We start from the raw sequence: 17,284 nt of genomic DNA, 5'->3' as shown, positions 1-17,284 counted from the left end.
TTTTGCACAGCATTTTTGGAAAAAGGCTTTCCCGACTGCTACTAATAATATTTCTCTGGTGTACATTACAGTTAATTGAAGTGCAGCAGCTGTCAGAGTAATTACATGCTGATGTTTGCGATTTGGCAGGGAGGGATTACACTCAGCCACAAGTAGAGGTTCTCTGGACAGTTTCCTTTTTTTTTTTTCTTCTACTTCTCAGCCCCGCAAGCCGACGTTATTTCAGCCAAATGCCAACAGGAAAACTGGCTCTTGGACAGACGGGGAGAGAGAGAGAGAGGGAGAGAGAGAGAGAGAGCGAGAGAGAGAGAGTGAGAGAGAGGGATGGATTGTGTTTGCTTAATTGGAAACACGCTACGAGACACTGTGGAAAACTGTTGTCATCACAAATCAGGACAAATATTTGAAATATGACAAAAATGAAATGGTTCATGTTGTTGAATTCTAACTAGAAGCCATTTATACCTGTTTTTAAAAAATATTTTAGTCTTTGGAAGTTCAAATCCAGCCACCCGAATGACCAACACTTCTCTGTGCGTTTGTTGGTAAAGAGCAAATCCACTTTGCAGGAATCCACTGGACTTTTGCCTCTTTCAAATTCTCAAGGTCCACCTTCAGCTCTCTAAAAGCCACGGCCACATCACCGTTGACGATCTCCTTGTCAAACAAGTGACCGCACTGACTTTCTATGGTTTCAGCCGAGTTAATCATGTCTTCAAAATCCTCCTCCTGCGAAAAGAGAAAGACTGGGTGAATTAAATGTACAATCATAGCGTTGTAATACCTCTATTCACTTATTCAGGCGTAACCCATCGTTACACGCTGAGCGAGGAGGCCTTTTCACACCAGCTGTGGAACAAGTTACACAAACTTAAATGAATATTGAACTGCTTTCTGTGTTTATTTTGACTTGGACGAGAAAAAAAAACGTCGATTGTTGTTGGTGGTTATGGTGACAAAACAGGTCAGTGGGGCCCGTGAAGTCTTGTCGCAGCTCGCCGGGAAGAGACAGTTGGACAGCTTGTCCATCTGGGAGTGAGGCGGCAACCAGTGTGGCGTTGAAGCGCGGCGAAATCGAACAAGCGAGTTAACCGGCCAGCTGTGCGCTTTGTCGGCCGCGGCCAATTCCCGCCGTGATTAAATGCTACACCGGCTACACACGATGAGGCGGTCGACGTTGTGATTTTCCCCCGACTCTCTGTTCCTTTGTGCTTTATGTGGAAGTCAGCCCACTAGAACGTTTGTAACGGCAACGGAACCCGTAAAAATGGCTGCCGCTCGGCCGGCAATCCGGCTTCGTTTATCCTGAGTGGAAAAAGTCCTCTCTGCTCGTCTACCGTTTCGACGGCCTGAACCGTCGACGTACACGGCAACGGGTTTTCCGAAGCCATGCTGCAACACACAGGTGTGTGACCTCCCGGGTTTAATAAGGGCAGCGCTGGCAGCTGGGGGTCAGACAGTGAAGGAGAAGCCAGATGGGGACTACGAGTGACCTGGCAAATTCAACCAGTAATACACATACACCTGTTTTGTAACCCTCCATCGCCCGGACGAAATGTCCCCACCTGCATGTTAGTAATGGAACAAGAAGCCACCCACCGAGCAGCCGTGTAACTCCTCCTGTCCTCTTAAATGCAAACCACGGGGTCAGCTATGTGCGAGGCAAGGTGTGTGTACGCCTGTGGGCATGGGTGGCTGCAACGAGGCCCGGGCGTTTGACCTCAAACCGCCCTTCATGTCACCGGACAGAGAACAAGCCCCCCGAGTTCACACTTGAACCCGACGCCATGTGGTTTTTTGTTGAGATTCTGGTTTATCTTACTGTGAAGATCCTGGCTGAGTTCTCGTCCTCCTCGTCGGAGAGGAATTTCGCTCTCCGTCGGGTGATGCGTAGCTCTTCTATAGATGGGGGCCTCACGAACACCACGTATGGCTTGAATTCAGACGTGTACACGTGCTTTATTTTCTGTGGTAGTGTAGACAAAAGAAAAGGAGGTTAGATGTCATGTCAGCATTAATATTCATGGTACACAGACGTTCTCAACCTTTTCTGTCTCGAAGATCCCTACACATACACATTACGTCGTGGTTTTTCCTTCGGGGACCCCCATCTGGAAATATTTTGATTGTTCGATATCATTAAATCCAGAATTTTCTAGTTGTCAACTGAGGTTGAGGGGATAACTGTGGAAGTGAAACCTTGGATTAGAACGGTGGTTTCCCTTCTGGATTGATTTAAATAGCGAAAATAAACTGTACCCTATTTTTCTGCCTACCCGAACTCCCTCTCAGACCCTAAGTTCCTCTGGTGACAAACACACACACACACACACACACACACACACACACACAACCATTACCGATGAGGCAATTGTCGCGATTAACATTTTGTATGAAACACCAGTCTGATTTTTTTACAAGGGACATGTACTGTTTCATTATTTTTTAAACTTCCTCACCGTCTGCCAATTTCAGATGGCTATGTGGACATAAACCTCTAAAAGGACATAATACTCACATTAGGGTGCACGTCCAGCAGGCACACCTTGCCCTCAGCCATTACTCTGTGCACCGAGTCTAGACTGGTTCCATAGTAGTGTCCTTTGTACCTCCCATATTCCACAAACCTAGAGGTCGAACACAAGCAAGGACCAACAGTAAGACAGCATCAAATGCTTATTGGACCGCAGTTGACGTGGGGGGACATCACTCCCATGAAAGTGTCTTCTACAGTGAGTAGAAGACTGTTTTGTAACACCATGGGAAAGGAAACCACGAGAGCGACAGCTGTTTATGTACCTATGATTGAGAATGTCCTCTTCGAACATGTGGACTGACACAAAATGATAATCCACCCCTTCGGTCTCCAGCCTGCTCCTCTCGCGCGTGGTGTCTGAAAGAGAACAGCGCGGCGGCTGTGAGAAGATGAGAAACCATTGTGTGCGAGGGAGGCGGCGGCGCTTTTGGACGTCTGTCTTACACGGTACAGTGACGCCGAAGAGGTCGGGGTCGGAGATCAGGAGCCTCCTCTTCAGTTCATCGACGCCCACGCCGCCGGGCCCTTGAGACGGAAATGAAAAGTTCTGTATGTGGGTGTTCATTTCTCAGCATCTCAGTGTGCTAACGTTTTCCTCACGACGAGTCCGACATCAAATAGGCTCAGTGATCCGGTGACACATCTGTCCTCTTCATCAGACAAGCACAAAGGGAGCGGGAGAGACTTGAAGAGACAGAGCTCGAATTTCATGCTGATTTTAAGTCTGAAAATGAATCTCCAACCAACCTCGCTCTTTTTGCTTCCTCCTCCTGTGTCTCTCTATTGAACGTTAAATGCAGCTCTGGATAATACATAGCATCACAATTAAATGCAACATCTGCAAAAGGCCACAGTATCAGTATCATTGTAGTGTAGGATGTGCAGGAGCACACACACATTCTGCAGCATCTGGGATTTTCCTCTAAAGCAGGTTTCTGCAGCCCCACATTGCATCAGACTAATAGAGCGCAGTCTGAAAGTAGGATTTTTGACATACCTGCCCTTTCCATCGCAGCGTTGCATGAGCTTGATACATTACAAAATATCAGGTTTATAGACTCTGCACTGTTACAATGCTGATGTCTTTCCCTGCTGCTCCACAGAACTGAAGAGGAGCATCATTGAGCTTTGTGGATACTTTCCCCGAATCATTTTTATCAAGAGTTACGCAATATGTTGGTCTTAAAGTGCCTGGCAATCCCTTTCAGCAGCTTTCCTGGAGTATGGTGGTCTATCGTTTCATCCAAAGTGTGGATGCAATGCGTGAAACATTATCCAGCAGGTCCTGGTTTTGGGTTTGGTTTTACCGTCTATGACTCTTGTCAATGAGCTGTGTGTTCTCAATGAGGGCTTCTGGTCAATAAAGCGCCTCCACTGCAGACAGTCAAATATAATCCAGAGTTGAGGTAAACTCCCAACTCAATTAGGGAAGTCTGAATCTAAATCCAAGCTGCCTTCAGTTTGAAGATGGAGCCCTTGGCTGACATTATAAAGGATCATATTCAAAATCCACTCATCCCTTCTAACTATCAGTAATCTGGTTTTGTTTTTGCACCTCTTCAGTTCATTGTGGTTCTCTTTTCTCTGCCTCCCAATTTCCATTGTCTGTGTGCTCTTTTTGACTCTCTTCCCTTCTCTTCTTTCTTTCTTTCCCTTTCCTTTCTCTTTATGTATTTCCATTGGTCACAGATGACCTAGAGAGCCCGGCTCAATGCAGAAAGTCCCAGTGGAGAGATATTGCTCAAAAAATACAAAGAGCAGGCCTGCAGGATTGAATCAGGGGTGAGCCACTTGGTAACCTAAGAGAACACAATATATTCTGACTTGGATTTCTCTGACAGTGTTTACGTGGCACTGATGGGAAAAGATCGTTCTTGCACTCAGGACATCAATCTTCATCAATGCAATTCTTTTGATCAACAACAGCTTCAATGATATTTTCCTTTTAATAAATGAGATTGTTGTTTTTATGGTTTGCATGGAGCAAAAAAAGGCAGTGGAAATAATAACACAACTGATTGCAATGTGAAATGTTGCGCATATGTCCACTAGTTACCTTGCTTTGTGTTTATAGCACTGTTAAATGCTGAAGATGTATCACACCAGTTGCCCATGGAGCCATTCATTAGAACTTATTTTCCAAGCTTTTGACATATGCATATATACATATAATATATATACACAAAAAACTATATTTTTGGAGCTCATACCTACCAACCAGAACAACCAGACGGTGTCGGTCTTTGGGGTCTCTGTGGTAGGGGATCACTTCTTTGTAGGTAGGAGGACGGATGGAGCTGCGGGGATGGAGCCCCGCGCTCCACCTCTTGGACCGAGCCGCTTCTCCGTCCCGGCCGCTCTTTCTCCCAAGTCGGAAACTCCTTCTTAAACCAGCTGGAAAAGAAAGTGAAGGACCTAAAATCCTCTACAAGTCTATTATTCACTTTCCTTGTAGTTTGGTTTTAAGTCTCCACCAACTTTTGGAGGAATCTCTTTAGCTGCTAAATGATCCACTAAGTTTAGCAGCTACAGCTGAACTTTATCTGTCTTCCTTTAAGTGCTGGGTGAGTAAGTTTTTTCTTATTTCATTTTCTTATATTCATCTTTTTCTGAAAACAGCTACCTGCCGTAACTGGAATTGGGTTTGATGCGAGCGGTGAGAGTGACGCATCACAACAAAATTGAAGGCTGTAAAATAAAACAATAAGCTAAACAAGGCAAAAACAGTCTGTTTAGTAGAGCCGGCGGGAACAGCAGAGACACAATAAACGTTGTCATTTGATCCATTGTAGGCACAAGCATTAAGGAAACACTTTAACTTAATAATCCGATCCACATCCATAATCCATAATGACAATGTATTTGGTTAATTTCCATGTTATTTAGCTTCATTATGACCAATATTTTCCAATAACTAAGCACTCTATCACACATTAATAAACCCCAAATTATTCTTAACATACTTCCACAAATCACTTACATTGCTACATATATCTTACAAGTTTGTACATAAGAACTCTCCAACATTGTTAAAAAAGCCCAAACGGTCCTCAGATGACCACAAGGCCAATAAATGAAGGCAGAGCTAAATAAACACAGGCTCCCAACGGCACGAATCTCAGTCAACAGACGACAACTCCGACTGTCACGCGCCGCTCGCGGGGCCGTCTGACAGCCAGCGTCTGTCATGCGACGGCGGTCTGGCTTGGCAGGCGCGCTCTCTCTCTTTCATGATGTTAACTGCTGCTAAGTGATGCTGCCAGGCTTTCTTTGACGTCACGTCAGCTGCAATTTCACTTTGTAAGCATATCTGTCTATTTCCTTTCTGGGCTTCATTTTAAGAGACATGGCACCATGAGTAGAGATTTCAAACTTGTGTTTGCATTGGATTTAAACTGATGATTTCACTAACAGAGAGTAATACGTGCTGTATTAAACATATGTTATAAAGAATATGAGATATCTTGTTTCCCGTAATGAAAGAAGGTATAGAGGAAAACATATCGGAAATGTCAATCTCGAGTAATTCACCCAGGAAAATTCATCATGTGTTGCTGGAAATGCTCTCGGCTGTAAGACTGTAGTACATTTTTGGAAATGCTGGGTAGATATAAGACTGCTAGGAGAATGCAGTAACGCCGAGAGATGGACCGGAGCCCTTTTTAAGTTAAGATGATTTGATCAGAGTCTCAACCTGCACCACAAAAGAATGGACGAAACCCGTCAGTATGAAAAGTATTAAAAGCATTATCACCGTTTTCCTTCTCTTTCAGCCACTCTAGTCTGATTACTCGGCATGTTTTATTTGGTTGTGCATCATTGGTGAGGGTTTACGTGGCAGACAAAGAGGAAACACAGTCTGAACCATGTGATCAGGTGAAAGCCGGCCTGAGATAAGATGAAATGCACATCATTAAATGCACACGAGTTGTGGAACTGACACTGTGCAACATCTGTAATTACATTGCCTTGCACAGACGTAGGGAGCCTTTTTACAATCAGCACGCCCCCATGCGAACATCCTGCAGTGCTCATTTGCACTCACGGAAATACACACAAGCACATCATAACCAATCCATGAGATCCAGACAAATGGGATAAATGGCAAGGCTAAAACCGCATTTGCTGTTCTAGCCTTCTCCCTCAAATCCCCAAACCACAAAACGACATCATCATATGAATGTCTGTCGTGTAACTATAACCAGGGTCTCCCTTTGTGACTGTTTTTGCTCCATCTATTTTCATTGCTAAATGAAACATATTTTGATACGTGTGTGTGTTGTTTTGAGCTGTCAAGTCCAATTTCCATGACTTGTTCTTGTCTCGTCTCACATTCTCTAGTATCAGTGTGATTTGAGTGAAACAATTCAATGACCTCACCAATGTTGATCCCTGTTATCGCTCTGTAGTCTACATCCTCAATGACTGGAAAAAAATAGGAAGAGGGAAAAGGAAAGAGTGAGGAAATTGTGAAAACAAACCACATTTGGATGACACGTGCAATGCTCTGAAATGCTATACTCATAGCGTGTTTACTAAACCCAATAATGTTTTTTGAGAAAATCGAATAATGGTCTAATTAAGAAATGATACCCACATTTTAGAAACATTAATAACTGCCTTACTCTTACAAATTGATTATTAGCTACAAACAAGCGCTCCGCAGAAGGACAGATACCATAAACTTGCTTGGAGGAACATTAAAAAGAACTCTTTCCATGCTGGAAAGACATGCGTGGAGAATTACAGGGCTCTCCTTTTTTGGACAACACGTCTCTTTAAATCTTTGAAATACAAAAACCTAAAATAGGACACATGTATTATATTACGTAAATAACATGGCCACGCTAAGACAATAGAACAGACAGTACCTTCCTCCTCATCTGTGCAGCATGTGGAGAAAACAAAAGCAGTGAGTACGTCGGCAGCAGAGCTCACCCGTGACCTTGACCCGGGTTCTGCAGACGTGACCTGTCACCTCTCAGCCCAGCGCTACAGGAGCTCCAAAAATGTTTATTGGAAAGGGTTAAAGGGTTTTACTCCAGTCAGGTGTGGTGATTTTTACGGACACACTGTGGCTCATCACCTGGCGGTTGCCTGACTCGTTGAGGCGTGAACAGGGCTTTAGGTCGCTGTAGGGCAACTCTCCTGAAGAAAGACAAATGAAACACGTACGAGTAAATGAAACCAGGCATTCGTCAAAACGGGTGTTTTCAAGCGAGTGAACATGTTGCCGGTCGGCGACCTCTCATGGAGCTGCTGCGAGGGGATGAGCCCGGCCCGGGTGCTGCCGTCCCCGAGGCGACACGCCTGCCACCAGGTGTCGTCCTCCATGCTGACGACGCGAAGGACGTCCCCTCTTTTGAAGGCCACCGCTGCATCCTTGCATGGAACGGCGGGGTCGTCATTAGGGTCGTAGTCAAACAGAGCCCGCATAAACAGCTGAGGAAAGACAACAGAAAGGTCAACGAATATCAATGCATTCATTCGTCTCTTTTACCAAAGCAGCTTTGTGAGGTTCTTCTGAATCCCAGATGGCGACACAACATCTTTGTCTGGGGCTTTTTCACACGTGTTGGTGTCATCTTTGAGAAATGGCGATGATCATAGAAAATAATTTGTCTTAATTCACTGCAAATGCTCCATGCTCTAACAGTTTCCAGCCCTGACATCCACTGCATGTGGTGGTGGTGGCCATTACTTCTTCCTCAACCCCCAAAAACTGGATTGTGGAAATAGAGATTTTCCACATAAGGTGTGCACATTGTTAATGTTAAATTAAGCAATTGCGGATCCAAAATGATAAAAAGCTGAATATATCAATGAGGTTAGTGGGTTTCTTATCCTTGACTGTCTCAGCTGGATTTACTTCTTGACAATGAGCTGCTGTAGTGACAGAACTGTGGCAAAAACACAAAATATAACCAAACACACAAGATGCCACTGATTTAATATAGTTTTACTGCATATTCCCCATGCAGTCATATTGCCAACTAACTTTAAAGGACACATGTTGCAGAAAAAAATGGTGTTAATATTTACGGTACCTTCTTATTGGATGACATTTCTTCTGTGGTGGAGGCAGGAACAATTTTGAATGTAACTTCACCCTGAGAACCAGTCTGTGCAAAAACAGTTTTAAGCAGTAGTAGTAGTAGTAGTAGTAGTACATTTGCATTTAGCTTCTTGAATAGGGTTGGATAGGAAGATAAATGAATTATCAATGAATATCTGTATGGATGATATATGACGCTGGACCAAGCAGTTGATTAGATTAGTTTAACAAGCAGTTAACAGAGTTCTGTCCAAAGGCAACAAAGCCAACCTACTATCATCTATAAAGTCAAATCAAATCAAAGATTTCTTTATTCTATGTCTTACTTACTGACAATAAGAACAATATGCAAAAATGTCTCTTTCTTCAAAGAAAAGTTGAGAGCAAGAGAGAAACAGAAATATCCGATGACAGAATCAAATGTGTGTGAAACTAACCAGAAGAGGAAGGATTTCCTTTGGCTTCATGTGCTCCAGTGAGACTCCATTCACCTCCTTTAGCTCATCTCCTTCATGGATCAGACCTTCAAAGTGTTGGAAATACATATGGAAATTTGTACCAAATGCTTTTCATTGTAATATTGTGTAACAACCTAACACAGCGTGAAGGCAGAGTGAGAGAGTAGACTGGACACAATAATACACCGTGATAACTGTAATAAATAAGCATACCGCTTTTATCAGCCGCACCTCCTCGCATGATCCTCGCCACAACAATAGCCCCAGTGGCTCTATCCCTCCTAATTGTTGCCCCCTTGAGGATGATTAGTGAATGAGAGGACGAGGAGCAAACAGAAGAGCAGAGGCAAAGAGGTCAAGTGATGGACAGTGAAAATAACATGTTGACGAGACAAGCTTCCTATTTAGAGACGAAACCTTTTAGCGGGGAGGCTTTATGTATCACGCAGAGCGCTGGGAAAGGTTATCCAAATCAGCATTATTTTCAACAGATGTTATGGATGTGGACTCAATCCAATGGAAAGAGCATCTTATGTAGCTGGCTACAATCAGCTCATACTGGGGTGTAACCCTGTCGTCTGGAAAACGGGAACACGTTTGATCGATCAAAGAGGCCGTGTCACAGAAAGGTCAGTCTCCTTGCAATCTAGTTTTGGGATCAACGTATGTTCTCGATTATTGGTTCTAAGCACGTTCCGTTCTCAAAGCTGAAACACTAAATATGAGCATACACACACAGCGAGAAATGCCTATAATTAACTACATTATTCTCATTTATTCTTCTTGGAAAAATATTAAACTTCATCAGAAATGTTCTTTGCCCATATTGTTGTTGCTGTTTTGTTCAGCAGGATATCTAAAAATACGTTTTAAAGGACATTTGCCATAAAATAAAGCCACTGGCTAAGTGACAAATGTTTTTGATGTGGATCCAGCTTTATGTTTAAAGGATTTTTTTTTTCTACTTTCTGCTTGGGGGCTTTTTCTGTCTTTTTTTTCTGCTATTTAATAATGAACTATTGGATACTTGAATGGAATAAAAGGTGGAACATTTACCCCGCTGCTGTCCAGTAGGTATTTAATAAAGATCTTGATTTATTATTAACATAACAAATTTTAAAGGATTCCGCAGCTTTGGCAGAGGTATTCATCAGTCTTAGTAGTTTGGTTTGCTTTCAGCTACATTTGATCCAGGAAAATTCCACGAATAAGTGACAAAGACTTGGAATAAGGTGGAATATGGCAGATCATACAGGTAATATCAAGAAAATCAGCTCTGATTAAAGACCTTGAAACCAGTTGATTTACATCAGACACAGAAAAGAAATTATTTTATTTCAATAATCAATACGGCTCAAAGGGACTCATCCATAGTTTTGCTGTGGATATACAAATGCACATGCGTGCAAACACACAATTCTGAAAGCATGCTGTGCGTCCCAGCAGATATATGGCAACAAAGATGTGGAAGAATTGACTGTAAATTCCTGGCTGCTGCAGGAACTTTCCTGATGTGTCCCGTCACTGCGAGCGCTGCTACACTTTGGCGTGCGTGGCTGCAGCCGTCACGCAGTTCGACAACATGACAGAAATTCAGTAACCAGAGAGAAAAAAACAGCTGTCCCTTGGTTTATTACTTTGAACTGCCTGTGTGTGTCAGATGAATGAACAAATTACACATTGCTGAGTGCAGTTGCCCTGTTACATGCTTGTCTTAACTTAAATGCGTTTATTACAAGGACAGGTAAACCAAATGAGAAACAGGCCGCCAGGCTAAAAGTACAGTGGTACTGTACTAGAGGCATGTAGAAATGTACATGTATGCAGCTGGAGCCAGCAGGAGGTTATCGTAGCTTAGCATGGAGAATAGAAATGCAGGAAACTGATGGGTCGGCCTTGGGGAAAGCTACAGAACAAACTATTTAATTAGACAAGGTATATCTCATTCCCGTTGTGCCAAGCAAATACAAATATTTAGGAAAATCTACACTCCTCTCAACAGAGGAAGGCGAGATTCCACATGTTTTTAGTCTCCATTGAGAGCTAAGCTAACTTCCAGCTGGCTTTAGCTGTAGATTTAGCATACGTGCATAACAATGATACTACAACAATCATCTAATTAACTCTCACCAAGAAAGTATTCCAGTCAATTTTCCAACGTGTTGAGAGAATAAGCTAATTAATAACTGGATTGCTTGAACATAAAAACATGCTTACTGACCAGGGGGTCTTTAGTTTTGACCAGACTGACAATTTTGACCGAATCCTGGTCATCCTCCAATGAGTCGTCACTTAATGGTGGCAGACGGGGCTCAAAGTCTCTCTGAGCTACAGCGTCATGGACGGACAGGAGACTCTGTGGAGGTAATAGAAATACAGTGAGGGTGCTGATATGTGCTGATACATCGATCCCTTTGAATCGTAGGTGCTGTGATGTGGAACGGGGCCGGCGTTCTTTATTCACTCTGTATTGAAGAACGGCACCGGCTGAAGGCAACGGTATAATCCAAACTAAACACAAACCCGCCCGTTTGATGCCCGTAGTTTGACAGGGTTGCCCGAACTCACTACAGCAACTTAATCAAAATATACAACTTCCCTTTTGGTTTTGATGGTGCCAACATGGCGAATGTTCTGCCTGCCTGCGGGCCCCCTGGAAGCAACCTCCCCCCTTCCTGCTGACAGTCACACGCACCTCAAACATCACACACGTCTTAGAAAAAAACATTTTTTTCCAGTCACGGGACTGGGAACTGATACATGAGTCACTATCAATGCCAGTTAATTTAATCTAATTCTTCTTTAAATTTGAGCGTGGCTAAACTCAGGGTTGGTTTTCAGATTTCACTGAAAGCCCGCAACGGGTAGAATTTTGTAAATGACCAAAAAAAAAAAAAGACAAAACATTTGCTCATCATTTTAACATCAGCCGATCCTTCTTTCAGTTAGTCTACTTATCCATGTTGTCCATCAACAGTTGCCCCGCACTCAGAAGCTGCCAGAGCCTGAGCAATGTGTCTCTGGACACTTTCATAGACGGGTTTTCAAGAAACAAACATTCATTTACAGAATGTTTCACCCCGAGTCGCTCATAAGTATGTGTGAGCTCCCGCGTTTGGGCCAAGAACAAACAGGTCATTAACAGAAACTCTTTAAACAAACCCAGTTAGTTCTCGGCTGGCTTTGGCTCCTCATTGAGAAATAAAACAACTCCGGCAGCTAACTGGAAAACCAAACGTCGTGTGCATGTGTGTGTGTGTGTGTGTATGTCTGCAATATTACTGTCAGCAGGAGTGAAATTAGGAGACATGCATTTGAGTAGTCTGGACGTCTACATGAGAGAACACTAATAAACATGATTAGAGAGTAGATTAGCTTCAATACCGGTGTGGTTAATAAATGTCAGCACCTGTTAGAGGACAAAACGTTCTTCAACAGAAAAGGGAGATCGATGAATTTGTCCCTGCATAGATTTATAGTCTCTCAGATTACACTGCTGGTGTTGGCTTGGTCCAGAATAAATGACGGAAAACGTTACCACATGATTTACGATTAGGTTTCTTGTATTGACAATGACCCACCGGGGCGCCGAAGATGAATGAAGAGAAACAACGTCTTCAGAGGTGATTACATTCATTGCTTCATAAATGGTCATCGTGAATGGCAATTATAGGTCGTGCTTCCGGGACAGGAAGCATAACCAGGGTATGCGGTAATATTACAGATGATAAAAAGTCACTTTAGGGAACAGTTTGATATGTTGGGAAATGAACGTATTTGCTTTCTTGCCAAGAGGTAGCTGTGAGGCGCTACAGTTTAATGTGAAGCTAGAGGTATATGAAGGGAAACGTTTGCCTGGTTCTGTTCAAATTGTCCCTTGGTACCTCTAAACCTCACTATTTATGACATTTATATAGTTTGTTCGATTCGTACAAAAAAAAGAGAGACTTTGGCTTTTTGGGCTGAATAGTTTTTTGTTTTGTTTGTATCTTTGAACCGAACAAAGCTTGTTGTTTCCCTCTGCTTCAAACAATCTAAGACATGATAAAGTAACCTTCCCTTTCCCGTGGATTACTTTGCCTGTTTGGCTCCCGTCGTCATGTAGGACTCCATCTTGTCAGCCTTGATTGAATTGTAAGCTTTCTTTTTAAATCAAATCATTGCATCGTTTCTGCCCCTTTGCTCGTTTTGGTTTGGCCGAGAGTGTTTTTCGGGTCGACGCACGTGTGTGAAGCTCCGGCGAACACGTGGAATGAAATGCTTTTCACCTTAAAGTTGGGTTTGGAAATGAGGGCAGCCAGTTCTTTGACTCTGTCCCTCCCGCATTGGCATATCAGCTCCTCCGCCAACTGGAAACAAAGAAACAGAGGAGGAACGGCAGGATGTGTATTTTTAAAAATTTTGCTGTACAAAATATCACGGCCTGAAAGAAGCCAAGAGAGACGGAGAAACACGCAGGAAGAGAAATTCAGCTCGTATCTTATTCGAGCTGCAGTAATGCATACTGTCGTTATTTATACATTTTCATTTGACCGCGTGCGCCTCATTAGGACATTTGCTTTCTTCTTTGACTTTTCGTCCGTGTTCCTCTTTTGGCTGTGTGCCTTTTAGCCCACCAGCAGTTACAAAAAAAAAAAAAGAAAAAAAGCTCCCAAGCGCTTAAGGCCGCACGAGAGTTGCGGCGACGGCTGAAAACAAAGCGGCCTTGGGCGTCATCGCCGAGTGAAGAGGCGGCGATGGGCCGCGTTCGGTCGCCCGTCTTGTCGAGCGCATTACTGTAATGACTCCTACTGCTTCAAGATGTCGAGGCACACTCCAGAGACACAATGCATGAAGGTCATTACTTTCCACTGTGAGCAAACAGAAGCCTCTCTGAGGGGAAACAGACCCATGGTTTGGCCCATTGCAGTAGGTCCTGATGATTTAAGCCAGGCGGAGAGAGGCTGTCTCACGGACTCCCAGGCAAAAGAAGTGATGGTGGAGTTTATGGGGGAAAGCGTGGGGCTAGATAGACCGAGTGGAAACATGGCAGGAATTGCAGTACACTGGGTGGAAGAGAGAGGGAAGTGAGAGGATAAGGGGGAGCTGGGATAATGGAAGGGGAGTGTGGTCTGGGGATGGAGAGAAGAACAGATGGAAGCGTGGAGTAAGGGGAAAAGTCTGAAAAAGAACAGCCTGTTAAACATGTCGCCCAGGAACAGGATTTGGAAACCAGGCGAATGCAAACGCAGAGTACAGAAGTGACTGGTTTGGGAACACGAAGACGGTGGAATAAAATGTAACGCACATCTGAAGGGGATGTACCGGTCGTGTCGCTGTCGCTAGAATCAGAAATGAATTGTAGTCCTCCAAACTGTAACATTTTGATATAAGGATTCCCACATTCCATTCGTGCTTAAAAATCCTCCACCGCCCGCTGTTGTCCTCAGCGGCTCGTCTGTCTGCGAATGATGTTCAGAGAGAGTCACTTACATCTGAGGCCAGACCCGCTGCGTGGTCTTGGACCGGGACGGGGCCACGCTTCTCAAAGCGCCTCAGCCGCTCGTGGATCTGTCGAGTGAGGAAAGTTCCACAATAAAAGGTTTTGTCTGCAGTAAAAAAAATTGAAATTCTCTGAACACTCATTCATATATGATATGAGAACAGTGTTTATTGAAAGACCTGCAATGGCACCGTGGCTAGAACACAACCTAAAACAATCTCAAAATGAATGCTGTGAAAGTGAGTTTCTATTTTTGATGGTGGTGGAAAATAACTTTTATTAACATATTGTACAAAATGTTGATACATTGTACTTAACTTCTGGGTCTGAAACTACATCAATTACTCATGAAATATGAGATATTTCTTCACATTCTATTAACAAACAGTCGATACAAAAGTTTAGTGCTTTTAAATTAGCTGCATTTATTAATGTTTTAACACTAAAGTGCCACTAGACCACTTATGCATCTCTGATAATATTGTCTAAAATACATAATAGAGTGGCACCGACAGCAGCCATTTGTTTTGAACAATAAGATGTAGATCATGCATTGTGTTTCATTGTTACGTTGGATAATTATGGCACATTTTCCCTGACAGCACTAATAAATTTAGCTAAGCACTTTGATTGCATGACCATTCATTTGTCATGACGTTTTTTTTCCACCTTGGTAGCCTAAAATAAGATTTTGACACTAAAATAGGTTTGTAAATGGATGTTGTCCCTGAAAGCAGAGGAAGTAATTAAGCACAAATCACTGTACAAATGTGTCGTCACCTTAAAGAGCAGATGAAGCTTCTTCTCCATCAACATGCTGTGGAGGAACCTGTAGTCCTCCTCTCTGTCTGTATGAGACTCTGTTCCAGACATCACTGAAGATATCAGCCTGCACACACCTGCAGGACGACCACACGTTTAAACACAAACACGCACACACACACAAATACCTACACTTGTTATGAGCTCAGGGAGCTTATTTTTTAGGTTAGGATTAACAACAAAAGAAAAGACTCCTATACGGAAGCCTTTAAAAGATTCCCTGTTATGGAGACCACTGCTTTATTTTCCAGTATTACAGATATGTTTCCGTTAATAGAGGACGTACCTCTGTGTTCTGTTCGGCTCAGCATCCTCCTCATTCTGAGAACAGAAAGGAAGTATTCAAGGAAAATTGACTATATATATATATATATATATATATATATATATATATATATATATATGGGATATATTATAATATATGGGATAAATGAGGAGGAAAGGGAATGATTTTTTTTTCTCATATGCATTGGAAGATGCTTCTTCTGAGATATTACCGCCCCCTAATGCTGGTAAAAGATACTTCAACATTTTCCACAGCTATGTTTGGGAAGTAATACAACAGTTCATGCTTTAGCAATAGTATTCAAGGCTTTTGTTCTTCATTGCATAGACGTAACACGTCGGCATCAAGCCACTTAATGTAGTATTAAATCTAATATTAAAGTATTACTTACTTCCGTTGAGAAGCATGAGGATTTTATCAGAAAAAAACAGAATCTGGGGGTATAAGAAATATTATACCCCCAATTAGCAGATAGCGAATATAAACAATCTACAGAGAAGTTTTGATTATTATATTCTAATGTCTCCCTACCAGATAAGGTAAAATATTGCGAAGATATATTTGAACTAACACAGCTAATCCGGGTAACAGATTAGGTGAACATGTGTGTCAACTCCTACACATTTTAAGTAAAGCAGCTGAGGACAATCACAAAAAAAGTTGCACTCACCAGAGGCATTGCATTCCACAGATTCAGGCAGGCCATATCACTCAGTGCGCCATGAGAATGAACAACATTTGAAAATTCACTCTTGAAGAGAGTTTTTTAAAGTGTCCGACTCGTCAGATTGTTAAAAACTGACCGTTGTTCAGTCAATGTGTGTGAGGTCTGACCTAAATCGAGCCGACGTGGAATCAATACAGCAATCAATTAGCAAGGGACGCTATGTTCACTTTCCACATATGTCACAGAGATTTATTTGGAGCAGAGGGCAATAGTATTCTCTCTTTTGACATTTTAGTTCAATTTCACACTTTGACACAGATGTGATGAATACATCTGGTATTCTGGTTTAATCCGTCTGAGGAAAAAAGTGTCCTAATTAGCTCGTATTGTTATCTGTTAACATTCTCTAAATTATTCAATTTAGTGAGCGGGAATCCAAAAAGGGCTGTAGTGCACATTGTAATTTAAACCTGTTGTGCAGAGAATAAAAAATATCTTTCTTCAATCGCCTTTCAAAGTGCATCAGTCGTCTGTTCATCCGCTAACAAACATTTACTGTAGCTACGACGCGGGCCAATCACAGCACTTGGATGCTACGTAGGGCGGGTCTTATCAAGAAGAGAAGTGAGATTCCGGACGACGCCGCTGTTAATGTTGGATGCTAACTTCCGGGCACAAAGGCCCCATGATCCGCCATTGCTTTCCGGATTGGAGTGAACGGAGACGTGACTCTTACGTCCACGTCGGAAATGAAGTAACTCATTTCAAAATAAGAGGCATGCAATTGCCGTTTGTGTGAAAAAATGTCCCGTTCGTTATAACGAGGTTATGTAGTTATTTGTGCTGCTTTGTCATGCTAATAGGAAATTATTTTGGATACACCACCAAAAACGTCACGGTAAGTCTAGCTTTTACATTACTTATCAGTTGTATTTATGTGCAAGTTTATATCTAATTGAATTGTTCGTCATTGTGGTT

The 17,284-nt window shown here is 42.7% G+C and overlaps 1 protein-coding gene across 1 annotated transcript; it reads right to left on the bottom strand.

Moving 5' to 3' along the window:
• Positions 1-120: 120 nt before the first annotated feature.
• LOC120815775 (MAGUK p55 subfamily member 7) lies at positions 121-17,021 on the bottom strand. The gene is made up of 18 exons (XM_078099267.1): positions 16,310-17,021; positions 15,640-15,674; positions 15,312-15,430; positions 14,522-14,599; positions 13,318-13,398; positions 11,271-11,405; positions 9,263-9,344; positions 9,029-9,114; positions 8,584-8,658; positions 7,782-7,978; positions 7,623-7,684; positions 6,917-6,961; positions 4,751-4,930; positions 2,981-3,061; positions 2,800-2,893; positions 2,519-2,627; positions 1,823-1,966; positions 121-729 (listed from the first exon to the last, which is right to left on the bottom strand). Exons 2-18 carry the CDS (start codon positions 15,671-15,673, stop codon positions 499-501), a joined length of 1,833 nt encoding a protein of 610 aa, XP_077955393.1. The 5' UTR covers position 15,674; positions 16,310-17,021; the 3' UTR covers positions 121-498.
• Positions 17,022-17,284: the final 263 nt, after the last annotated feature.

Source organism: Gasterosteus aculeatus, chromosome 3 (genome assembly GCF_964276395.1).
Source record: "Gasterosteus aculeatus chromosome 3, fGasAcu3.hap1.1, whole genome shotgun sequence".
NCBI classification, from domain to species: domain Eukaryota; kingdom Metazoa; phylum Chordata; class Actinopteri; order Perciformes; family Gasterosteidae; genus Gasterosteus; species Gasterosteus aculeatus.
The sequence above is the reverse complement of the archived record's forward strand: the minus strand, read 5'-3'. Positions and strand labels throughout refer to the sequence as shown.